Raw genomic sequence first — 12,726 nt, 5'->3', positions numbered from 1 at the left:
CATGAAAATAATGAAAGCATTTCTTCTCCCCCCTCCAACTTTTAGGGCCGCACCTGCAGCAGATGCAAGTCCCAGGCTAGGGGTTGAATTGGAGCTGCACTTGCCAGCCTATGCCACAGCCACAGTAATGCAGAATCTGAGCCATGTCTGCAACCTACACCACAGCTCAAGGCAATGCCAGATCCTTAACCCACTGAGCAAGGCCAGGGATTGAACCCGCATCCTCAAAGACACTATGTCCGGTTCTTAACTCACTGAGACACAAAGTAACTCCAGTATTTCCTCCTTTTAAGTAAAAGTACTTATCTTTCAAGAAAATCTTATATGAATTTTCCCTAATCCAGACTGATGTTTTCTTCAGATTATTTTAAATTTTATTAAGGCTTTGTATCCTGCTAATTTGTTTAGCCCATCTTGGTGACTATTCATTCATTCTGAGATTATATAGAAAATAATTCTCATTAAGGTATCATATTTAAAGCTCTTGGGCTGAAGCACTAGCTCAGCTTCACTTGAGTCCTACTGAATCAGAATTTCTTAGAACAGAGCCTAGGCATATAGGCTTTTTAAACTGAGTAATTTTGATGTGCTCTCCTAACATACCAATTTGATAAAAGGGCCTCCTGAGATAATCTAGTACATTAAACTCACAATCCAGACACTATTTAATGAATAACAGTAATGATGAAAAACCCTAAAATTCAGAAATTCTTAGAAATTTAGTACCTCTTATGGGAGTTCCCATCGTGGCTCAGTGGTTAACGAACCCAACTAGTATCCATGAGAACGTGGGTTGGATCCCTGGCATTGCTCAGTGGGTTAAGGATCTAGCATTGCCATGAACTGTGGCCTAGGTCGCAGATGTAGCTCGGATCCTGCTTTGCTGTGGCTGTGGCATAAGCTGGCAGCTACAGCTCCGATTCGACCTCTAGTCTGGGAACCTCCATGTGCTGTGGGTGCAGCCCTAAAAAAAAAAAAGAAAGAAAGATAGAAAGAAATTTAGTACCTGTTTTGATATATTGTAATCCAAACATTCTCTAGGATAGCCCAGATTTCTTGATGCCTGTTTGGTTGGGGAAGATGAGAACCTGAGAAAATGGTGATTTCTTGGTTATTAGATTTCATCAAAGAAGCATCTTCTTGCTTTTTACCCGCTGTATTTTCTGGAGGATTTTGCTTAAGTTTTGCCTTGACCTGGGGAAATAAGAATCACATAATATGCAGCTAGTCATTCACTCATAAGAGAGAAAAAGAATGCTAATTATTGCTTACAAAAATTCTAGCTTTCTGGGAAGTGCTGATTATTCCTTGTCCTTGATTATGCACAGAGTATTCCCAGAAGGGCATCAGAGCTAAAAAAAATTATTCTCCTTTTCCATTTATACCAAACAATATTTCCAATCTACTTATTATAGAGCATAGAGGTAGAATTCTATTTGTAGAGGAAGAAGAGAATAAGTGAGCAAAGAAATGGAAACAATGGTTATGGAGTGTTCCTTCAAGTCTGGTAGCTGATGAAAGTACAGAGCATGGAGTTCCCGTCGTGGCTCAATGGTTAACAAATCTGACCAGGAACCATGAGGTTGCAGGTTCAATCCCTGGCCTTGCTCAGTGGGTTAAGGATCCGGTATTGCCATGAGCTGTGGTGTAGGTCACAGACACGGCTCGGATCCTGTGTTGCTGTGGCTCTGGTGTAGGCTGGCAGCTATAGCTCCAATTAGACCCCTAGCCTGGGAACCTCCATATGCCACGGGAGTGGCCCAAGAAAATGGCAAAATGACAAAAGAAAAAGGAAGTACAGAGCATGGCCAAGAAAACGTGCTGAAGGGGAGATCTGAGCATATTTTTAAGCAGGGTAAGAGGGATATTATTGACTCAAATGATTTTTTTTCTTTTTAGGACCACACCGGGGGCACATGGAAGTTTCTAGGCTAGGAGCTAAATTGGAGCTGCAGCTGCTTGCCTCCATCACAGCCACAGCAATACCGAGCCACATCTGCGACCTACACAGCAGTACACAAAACAGCCTGCAGCAACACCAGATCTTTAACCCACTGATGGAGGCCAGGGATGCATCCCACATCCTCACAGAAACTATGTCGGGTTCTCAACCTGATGAGCCACAGTGGGGACTCCTCAAGTGATAGTTTAAAAAATCATCTCGGGGGAAAATATTCACTTAGGTGAAAAAAAATATCTGATAGAATGGAAAAAAGCTTTAACAATGAGTTTACTAACTTGAGTTTTTTTTGTCTTGGCACTATTATAACTTCTCTGTGAACTTCAAACCACTCCATTTCTCTACGTATCCTTTGTTGATAAAAGTATGATTTCAAAGGTTAACTTTACGGATTATCAGTTTCATGCTTATAAATTTTTTAAAAAAGGAAATTTCCAAAACAGTGACAACAGTTAATATTTATTGAGCATGTCTTAAGCAAAGGAATTTTCTAAGAACTTTATATCAATTAGCTCATGTAATCCTCACAATTACTCTATGAGGCAGATACTATGATTATCTAGATTTTATAACTGAGGCACAGAAAGGATAAGCAAGGTCAAACAAGGTCGCACAGACGCTAAAAGGTATGAAAAGAATTTGACCTTCAGCAATCTGACTATGAATGGGGTTATAATCTCTCTCCAACTATAAAGGTAAATATTACCCTTTTCTATCTTTTGAGGCAGGAAGAAAATGGTCTGTTTACATTGATTATGAACTTAATAAATACACGGGGATGGAAAGATGTATTTTGTTCCGAGATAAATTTGTTCCATCACCACAAAATGTTTTTCCTCAGCTCTCAAATAGTGTACACGACTGTGCAAATGGACTGCTTTATCAAACACTCTAATTGCACTAAGTGCTCTCAAATATTCATTTAATTCTCATGACAGTTCTGAGACAGAGATTTTTATACTTTTTTTTTTCTTTTGGCCACACCTGCAACACATGGAAGCGCCTGGGTCAGGGATCAAACCCAAGCTACAGAAGTGACAATGCTGACTCCTCAACCACTAGGCCACTAGGGAACACCCAGAGATTTTTATACTCTTTTTACAAAAGAAGGAGTTAAGGCTCAGAAAGATTAAATAGCCAGACGTTAAAATCATAACTTAGGATGGGGAGTCTGAGGCATAGAAGCCTAAAGTTTATTAATAAAACTGTTTTTAATTATTCTAGCATCCTGGAAGAGCATCTTTTGGGGGGGCATTACAAGGTTTATAAAATAAAAAAAAACATAAATCCTTTTCCTGTCTTTACCCCATTTATATAAAATTCTGGAAAATTATGTTACTTCTCATTTTGATTTCTCAGAAGCAAACGAATGGTAAATTACACTTAGTAAATTAAGATTAGAGGTTTTTTTGGTTTGTTTTTTTTTACTACAGTTACTATATTTAGATATCCTATCCCAGAGGTAATCCATTTCTTTTTGTTGCCCAGGTTAGTGAAGTATTCAGGTCATATATCAAATCTAATGCATTCTACAAAACAACTCCTATTGAAAGGGTATTTTAAAAGCCCAAGCTAAATCACAATGTTCCTGGCTGACTCAGTGAATTGTTTGAAACAGGAAAACAAAGCAACACTTAAGAGCTCTAATTGTGAAAACAACACAGGTTGTTTCAAGCAATTGCACTAATGCCAAGTGCTGAGAGAAAAGCAGTAATTAGGATGCTAGATTCTTTGCCACTTGCCTTCTTGAATCTCTTGCTAGTTTGAGAACTGCAAAATCGGAATTCAAGAACAAGTAATTTACTAAATAATAATTCACTACTTTAAAATACTCAATGGGCAACATATAACAGGCATACCATTTTGTGATAAACAGCACTAAACCTTAACATCACATTTTCAGAGTGCCCTTTGTGGCTCAGCAGAAAACAAACCCCACTAGTAGTTATGAGGATGCGGGTTTGATCCCTGGCCTTGCTCAGTGGGTTAAGGATCTGGTGTTGCCGTGAACTGCAGTGTAGGTCAATGATGTGGCTCGGATCCAGTATTGCTGTAGCTGCGGTGTGGCCCAGCAGTTCCAACTCCAACTCAGTCCTTAGCTGAGAACTTCCATGTGCCACGGGTGTGGCCCTTAAAAAAAATTAACATCACATTTTCATGGTAACTCCCATCACCAGGTTTCCAACTGATGAAAGGATCTTGAAATTATGATTTTATCTCAATCAATCTTATTTATTCTCAAAAATTTTAATTCAAAGACTGCTAAGCCTGTAAGTATCCTGAACTTTCTATCTTGTTTATTTATGATGTTTATGTCACTAAAGATGGAGTTTAGGGCTCAGTTCTGTGAGGGGTAAAGGATAATGTATTTTTCCCTACACAATTCAAGCACAATACTCAAAACTGCAACTCCAGGCCCATTTTCCCCTACTAAAGGTTTTAAAAGTCACACTTGCCATAGAAAAATGCAACTACCAATGTTTTCATCATCTTATACCAAAGGATCATTCACCCCTTAAATCAATTCTTTCCTAAAGAATTATCCCATACTTATTAGTTTATAAAACAGATGTTTCTGGAGTTCCCGTTGTGGCTCAGTGGTTAACAAATCCGACTAGGAACCCATGAGGTTGTGGGTTCCATCCCTGGCCTTGCTCAGTGGGTTAAGGATCCGGCGTTGCCGTGAGCTGTGGTGTAGGTTACAGATGTGGCTCAGATCCCGCGTTGCTGTGGCTGTGGTGTAGGCCGGCGGCTGCAGCTCCAATTGAACCCCAGCCTGGGAACCTCCATACGCGGCAGGAGCGGCCCCAGAAATGGCAAAAAGAAAAAAAATAAAAATAAAAAAGATGTTTCTTTTACTCCAGGAGATATTCTCTTAAGTTCCTTCCTCACCAACCCTAAGTTCAGTATCACAGAATCCTTCCATTACTTCATAGGTAATGGAACATACATCACCAGGACAAATAACAGAAAAACCTGACCAATTCAATAGCTCAAAGAAAAAAAAAATGACATACATTAGATGAAAATACCATAATATCTCATCTAGTAATTTTGATGCTGAGTTTTTTGAGCTATTTTCAGCATATAAAATGACCAGACTTTTCTTTCCTTTTCTTTTCTTTTCTTGTCTTTTTTTTTTTTTTGCCATTTCTTGGGCCGCTCCCGCAGCATATGGAGGTTCCCAGGCTAGGGGTCTAATCGGAGCTGTAGCCGCCGGCCTACACCAGAGCCACAGCAACTCAGGATCCAATCCGTGTCTGTGACCTACACCACAGCTCATGGCAATACCGGATCCTTAACCCACTGAGCAAGGCCAGGGGTCGAACCCACAACCTCATGGTTCTTAGTCAGATTTGTTAAACACTGAGTCATGACAGGAACTCCCAGACTTTTCTTAATTTGGTATTAGGAGACTGCAGAAATACAGCATTACCAGGGACAAAACTCACAGTTATTTTAAAGGGGCAAAAAGGCATCAGGGCCAGATGACTGCATAAGTATCACATGGGAGACGTTTAAAACTTGTTAGGTCAACTGGCAAAGTTTGAATAAGGTCAGCAGGTATTATGTCAATATTAATATCCTAATTAATTATATTAGTTACACAAGATATCCTCATTCCTTAGGAAATATATATGGAAATATTTAGTGTAAAGGGGGATAATATCTGCAACACACTCTTAAATAGTTCAGAAAAAACTTGGGAGAGTTCCCACTGTGGCGCAGCAGAAGTGAATCCAACTAGTATCTGTGAGGATGTGGGTTTAATTCCCGGCCTCACTCAGTGAGGTGTAGGTCGCAGATATGGTTCAGATCCCACATTGCTGTGGCTGTGGTAGGTCATCAGCTGTAGCTCCGATTCAACCCCTAGCCTGGAAACTTCCATATGCTATGGGTGCGGCCACAAAAAGCAAAAAAAAAAAAAGGATTGATAAGTAGTCTTGAAGGTAGAGAGGGAAAACAATAAAACAATAAAAGAAATGCAATAAAATGCTAACACTGGAGAATCTGGGTGAAAGATATATATGAGAATTCTTTATATTACTCTTGAAATTTTTTTGTAAGTTCGAAATTATTTCAAAATAAGAAGAACAAAAACATTACAGGGCACCACTGCCCAAAATTTGATTCAGTAAGGTTTGAGTGGGCCTTGGCATCTGTATGTCTTAAAAAATTTCCAAAGTATTTTGATGCATGTTGTGATCCATTGGTGAGGGGCACTGAAAAATAAGTAGTCAAGCCAACAATGCATAGCTGTCTTCTATCCATAAATGAAATAATATAAAATCCCAACAACTGCTGTGACACAGCTTCCATAAGAGGATGTGTGTTTTATAACTTGCAATAAAGATTGCTTACTCCAGTCAATTAACTTCATATTTACTTAATGCTTTTAGTACATTACAATAAGTTAAAGTCTTTTTCCTGCTGTTGTCTGCTAAGTACATTTTTAGAATATAAGTGATTAGCTACTCTAAAGGGCATTCTTACCTCTGTAAGTGTTTGGAGCAGTTTGTTTACTTGAGCAAAAGCCTGTGGAAGAATACCATCATAATTTGACCTTGTACTGAAAGCATGTAGCAAACTTTTAGAATCTTGAAGCAGGAATTTCACTGTTGTAAAGTCCACTGCATTGTTAGCTGATAACAGAAAATTAAGAAGGAGAAAATATGTAAAAATGAGTATATAATACAAAAATGTCTTTGGAAAACCAATCTAATAATGATTACGAAATTTAAGAAAAGTACACATTTATACCTACAGGCTATTCCTAATTTATCTCTCTGGTGTAAAAAGCAACAGTGAGACTTAGGTTTAAACAAAGTTCTTGTAATATTCCGGTATTCTGTACAGCTGGCCCTCTGTATCTACTGTTCCAAGTCAATGGATTTAATCAACTGCATGTTGAAAATATTTGGGGAATAAAAGATCCATAAAGTTCCAAAAAGCAAAACCTGAATTTGCTGTGCACTGGCACATATTACCTTAGCATTTACATTGTATTAGGTACTCCGAATAATCTAGAGATGATTGAAAACATACAGGAGAGTGTGTTTATGTTCCATGCAAATACTGTACATCATTTTAAATAAGGGATTTGAGCACTGAGAATTTTAGTATTCTTGGGGGTCCTGGAACCAATTTCCTGTGGATATTAAGACTGTATTCAGATTCCAGAATCAACTTCAAAGTAAAAGTAAAATGTACAAATTACTATATACAGTAGATAAACGAGGTCCTACTGTGTTGCACAGGGAACTATATTCAATATCCTTTAATAAGCCATAATGGAAAAGAATATGAAAATATATGCAAAACTGAATCACTTTGCTGTACACAAAAAACTAATACAACATTGTAAATCAATTAAACTTCAATTTTTTAAAAAGTAAAAGTAAAATGAAAGAATGTTATACTCTTCAGAAAGGAGAGAATCACCAAACAAATGAGTTAAGCTATAGAATTTCAAAGCTGAGGTTATTTGTATACAGATTACTATTGGGACATCATAAGGACAACATTTTGGTGGTAAGCACCTAAATTATGTGCAATGCCTTTCATTATCTACTTAGTTATCATATAGTGATTTACCTTCAAGTTACATTACATGAAACGTAATACTATATTTATGGAAATGTGTTCTCTGGAAACAATACGACCTTTGTGAAAAATAAACAATTTGGGTTAACCGCGAGCTGTGGGCAAGAGGAGCTAGCAGAATTTTTTTCCCTCTATAAATTAGCAAAGTGAGTTAATCTGAAAGTAATAAAAATACAACAGGAGTTCCCATTGTGGCTCAGTGGGTTAAGAACCCGACACGGTGTCTGCAAAGATGCAGGTTCGTTCCCTGGCCTCGCTCAGTGGGTTAAGGATCTGGCACTGCCACAGTTTGCAGGTACAGCTCAGATCTGGCATTGCTGGCAGCTGCAGCACCAATTCTACATACTGCAGGTGCAGTGATTTTTCTCTCCAGGCGCTAAACTTGGTTACATCAAATTCTCAAACCAATTAGGAGGAGCAGTGACAATAATTTCAAAAATTTTGAAAGTCATGAACAATAAAGATAAATAACTTTCTAATGTCACCAAAATTCAGAAAAGAAAAAAAAGTATTTCCATTATTAAGACAGAATACTACATAACAGTTTTCAGAGGCATTTATAATAACCATGCTACAATGTGTTTGTTTTGTTTTCATTTAATGTTCACAGCTTCAGAGACTGTTACATTCTGAAACACTGGCATGGTTTTTCACTGCCCCTATGAGTCAAAAAAAAGAAGTTTCCCTGTATTACTTACACAACAACTATTTGCTTGTGAAATACTGAAGGTTAAATGAAAATAAAAAGTTGATTTTCGTAATTACACAATATTTAGAAAGTCTAACTTAATGTGATGGTATAGCCAAGCTCCTGGCTTTCCTTTTATCAAACAAATAGTCTGTTTCCTTACAAAACAATTTTAGTTATATTTAAAATCAATGACTAAAAGTCCTGTGAGAAAGAGAAGGGATGAGAGTCCTACACAGAGGACAGAAGGTAGGTGTGATGAACCTGGTAAATCTACCCAGGAGAAGAAACTGGGTACAACTTCTTTTAGGGGTGCTTCTCCAGTGTAGTCTGTGTTCAGTAGAATTTACATCCTTGGATTAATCATTTGGTTTCTGTCTTACAAGAACTCTTTACTAAGATTATGGGCAAAAGTATAATAACAATGATTAGTTCAGTACCTAGACACACATATAAAAGGAAATCCACATGGCTGAAATAGTTTAATGCTTATGTAAGGTCCATACTTATTTAGGTTAAAGTTAATATGGACCACAAAGTCAGAAAAAGGTACTACTCTTTTCTACACAACTTTCTATGAATTAATCTAAAGATGTAGTCTTGGTATACTGAAGTTAAACACATATGTATAATTCAACAGTTGAGGATACTATTAAAGGTAGTAATAAACAAAATCACAAACTGTGATTTTTCTATTTCAGAATTATTTTAGAGCAGGAAGTATTTTTACAATTCCATTACATACACTTCACAAGTCAGTAAACATTAGGCTCAGATTCTTCCACAGCAAGGATCAATAAATCATTCACGCGACATCCCTGAAATGAGATTTTTATAGCAAAAGGAACAGTCGCCGTCTCTTCACTTCTCTCAATATTACAGAGACGTAGTTAGAGCTGCTAACTACTACCTCTGAGCTGTGAGAAAGAGCAAAACACTGTCCAGAGACATAGAAAATGGCAACGAGATACTCCATTTGAAACCAAATCTTGTTCAAAATCATACATGGTTTATGAACTTTCTCTTTTAATAGAACCAGCTAAATTATGCCCTAGTAAAAGGTATCAAAATGTTTCTCTATCTTATAAAACTACTTTGAAGACATGTTTGATATGTTGTTCCATACATATATATATTATATATATATAATATCCCTTATATAATATATATAATGCCCCTATATAACAATACCCCTGGTAAGAGAAAAGCTAAATAATGCCAAGGTATGCTTTATTTTTCTTTCCTGTTTTCAAATTAACTATTTAAATGCAACATGTATCATGATAAACTTCTCTGAGAAAAAAAGAGTCAAAGTTCAATTTTAATATAGCTCCTTAAATTAAAAAAAAGTAACCCTAACAAACATTTTCTATAGGTAAAGACCAATGCCTGGGAAGTGTTTATTTTAAAAATAGGTAACTTTTAAAAATAGATATTTATGCAGGATCTACTACATATAAGTTATAAGCTACTGACCAGGCACTTTAAATCCCCTGGGAGAATTTTTAAAGACATAAAACATTTTCGAATAGTTTATACTTCAGAAGAAGGGGAGAGAGAAGGGGTATATCTGCCATAGAATGTTTTTGTTTTGTCTTAGCTTTCAGGAAGCCTAGTGTTAAAATCTGTGATCAAGTGCTGCAATAATTGTCTGCACATGTTTTGTTGGTTTTTTTTTTTTTTTTTTTGGTCTTTTGTCTGTCTTTAGGGCTGCTCTCGTGGCATACGGAGGTTCCCAGGGTAGGGGTCGAATCAGAGCCACAGCAATGCCAGATCTGAGCCACATCTGCGACCTACACCACAGCTCATGGCAACGCCAGATCCTTAACCCACTGAGCGAGGCCAGGGATCGAACCCGCAACCTCATGGTTCCTAGTCGGATTCATTTCCACTGCATCAGAACAGGAACTCCTGTCTGCACATGTTTTGCCGTAAAACTATCTTTCTTATTTTTCATTACCTGCTCTTGTACCTTTAAGCCTAATTTAAACCCTCTTGCACTCAGGTTGTTAATTTAAAGGCCCACATATATACTCAGTTTTTTTTTTTAAGTAGATAGGATATAACTAACACATAAAATAATAAACGGAATTGATCACTTCATGTTAGGAGTTTGAGGAAAGTCAAGAACTAACTGAACATTCTAATAATGGTTATATTTTACTTTTTAAGGTACAATAAAGCAAATCTAGCTGTTCATTTTGGACAAACCACTTACCCTCTCAAGCCTAGTTTCCTTAATCATAAAAGACTTTAATAACATTATATCAGTGCTTTTCACATTTTTTCTTCTTAGCATAAAAGCTTTTTTTTTAATCCTACATGGAATCTCCATATATAAACAAATAAAGGAAAGCTAAATGGCTAAAGTTGGTGTTGAGGGCCAAAGTTCCACTATTACCAGGCTCCCCATCAACCTTTCCACCTCCAACTTGTGGCAACTTCAGAGACACCTCAAGAACATTCTGTGCAATACAGTTTAAAAACCACCAATTAAGTCACTGATTCTAGTCTGTCCTGGTTCTAAAATTCACTGTACACCAAAGCTAAAGGTTTCCTATTCCTATTATCCCTATATTTTATTTTATTTTATTTATTTCATTATTTTTTATTATTCAATGAATTTATTATTATCCCTCTATTTAATTTTTTTTAATTTTTTTTATTTTTTTGCCATTTCTTGGGCCGCTCCCGCAGCATATGGAGGTTCCAAGGCTAGGGGTTGAATCGGAGCTGCAGCCACCGGCCTACACTAGAGCCACAGCAACGCGGGATCCGAGCAGTGTCTGCAACCTACACCACAGCTCATGGCAACGCCGGATCGTTAACCCACTGAGCAAGGCCAGGGATTGAACCCACAACCTCATGGTTCCTAGTCGGATTCGTTAACCACTGCGCCATGACGGAAACTCCTATCCCTCTATTTTAAATAGAAATCTTGATACACCATTTTTAAAATTAGTACATGAAACATGATCAAAGTTTGTGTGTTAAACACAATGAGAAATGAAAAAAATCTGCATAACTCTATTTGCATACCTAAATAGACTATAAAATACGGTTTAAAAAGTTTTCCAACGTTACTAAAAACGGTGTATTCACAATATACAGGAGCATCAACAATGATGCCATTAACAGGCACAAGCTCTATGAACGACATTCATTCATCCAGCTGTCACAAATTTCCTTAAGAAGTCAGAGGTATAAATGGTTAAGAACTGACTGACAAATGTGTTATTAATTCACCTTCACATTCCGTGGACTATATGTATTAATCTGACTTTAATACAACAGTGCTAAAGAGAAAATAAAAGATTCCTACCTTTACAAAGATTTTCATATAGGCTCTCAACAGTTAAAAGCAAGTTCTTTTCCATAACTAATCCAAATACAGCTAACCAATGTTTTCTAAAGCACTGTAATAAATGCATTAGAGTCCATGGCGGTTTCAAGTATAGCACCTGGAAAAAAATAGCATCATTGATTTATTTATTATGCCTATTATTAAAAGTATCTCTTTAGGAATTTCTACATGTATTTCAGAGCAACATATAGTTAAATTCTTTTTTTTTTTTTTTTTTTTTTTTGTCTTTTTAGGGCCATACCCATGGTATATGAAGGTTTCCAGGCTAGGGGTCGAATAGGAGCTGTAGCTGTCGGCCTACACCACAGCCACAGCAATGCCAGATCCAAGCTGCGACTATGACCAATACCACAGCTCACCACAATGCTGGATCCCCAACCCACTGAGTGAGGCCAGGGATCGAACCTCCATCCTCATGGATTCTAGTCAAATTCATTTCCGTTGAGCCATGACGGGAACTCATAGTTGAATTCTTCTTCAATTAAAAGATGTTTTATTAAAAGCCAGTCACGGAGTACCCGTCGTGGCTCAGTGGTTACTGAATCCGACTAGGAACCATGAGGTTGTGGATTCTATCCCTGGCCTTGCTCAGTGGGTTAGGGATCTGGCCTTGCTGTGAGCTCTGGTGTAGGTCGCAGACATGGCTCGAATCCTGCCTTGCTGTGGCTCTGGTGTAGGCCGGCGGCTACAGCTCCAATTAGACCCCTAGAGGCTGGGAACCTCCATATGCCACGGGTGAAGCCCTAGAAAAGACCAAAAAAAATTAAAATAAATAAATAAATAAATAAATAAAAGCCAGTCACAATCTTAAAATGCTAAATCCATTACAAATTGCTCTTGTAAAATTCATGTTAGTATTAATTCTTACAGCTTCAGAAATTACATGTAAAAAGGAAAGCATAGTTCTAAATCAGCAAGATAATTCTAATTAGTAAAACTGTCAATCTACTTTTCAACATAGTCATTTTTATGAGGAAATCAATCTCATAAAACCCAAGAAAAAAAATCTATATATTAAAAAAACAGTTCTCATTGTGGCACAACAGGGTCAGTGGCACCCTGAGAGCACTGGGATCCAGGTTAAATTCCCAGCATGGCATAGAGGTTAAG

The 12,726-nt window shown here is 37.3% G+C and overlaps 1 protein-coding gene across 15 annotated transcripts in view; it reads right to left on the bottom strand.

Moving 5' to 3' along the window:
* SWT1 (SWT1 RNA endoribonuclease homolog) overlaps positions 1-12,726 on the bottom strand; it is a 104,399-nt gene that overhangs the window by 51,957 nt on the left and 39,716 nt on the right. For 12 of the 15 annotated variants that reach the window (XR_014816495.1, XR_014816494.1, XR_014816500.1 and 9 more), the window contains 3 exons: positions 11,575-11,713; positions 6,455-6,603; positions 1,007-1,194 (listed from right to left, as the gene is read on the bottom strand). Coding sequence is in view for 7 of the 15 variants with exons in the window: in XM_013979933.3 (XP_013835387.2) it covers positions 1,007-1,194; positions 6,455-6,603; positions 11,575-11,713 (476 nt within the window). In the remaining 8 variants the exon portion in view is untranslated. Of the gene's footprint in view, positions 1-173; positions 1,195-6,454; positions 6,604-11,574; positions 11,714-12,726 lie in introns of all 15 variants that reach the window. The other 3 variants (XR_014816497.1, XR_014816496.1, XR_014816498.1) reach the window with 3 other exon arrangements.

Source organism: Sus scrofa, chromosome 9 (assembly GCF_054392235.1).
Source record: "Sus scrofa isolate SSC_HxYL_T2T_F1_AM1 chromosome 9, Sscrofa_HxYL_maternal_Yorkshire_Landrace_v2.0, whole genome shotgun sequence".
NCBI lineage: Eukaryota > Metazoa > Chordata > Mammalia > Artiodactyla > Suidae > Sus > Sus scrofa.
Note: the sequence above shows the minus strand (reverse complement) of the source record. Positions and strands in the feature narration are given on the sequence as shown.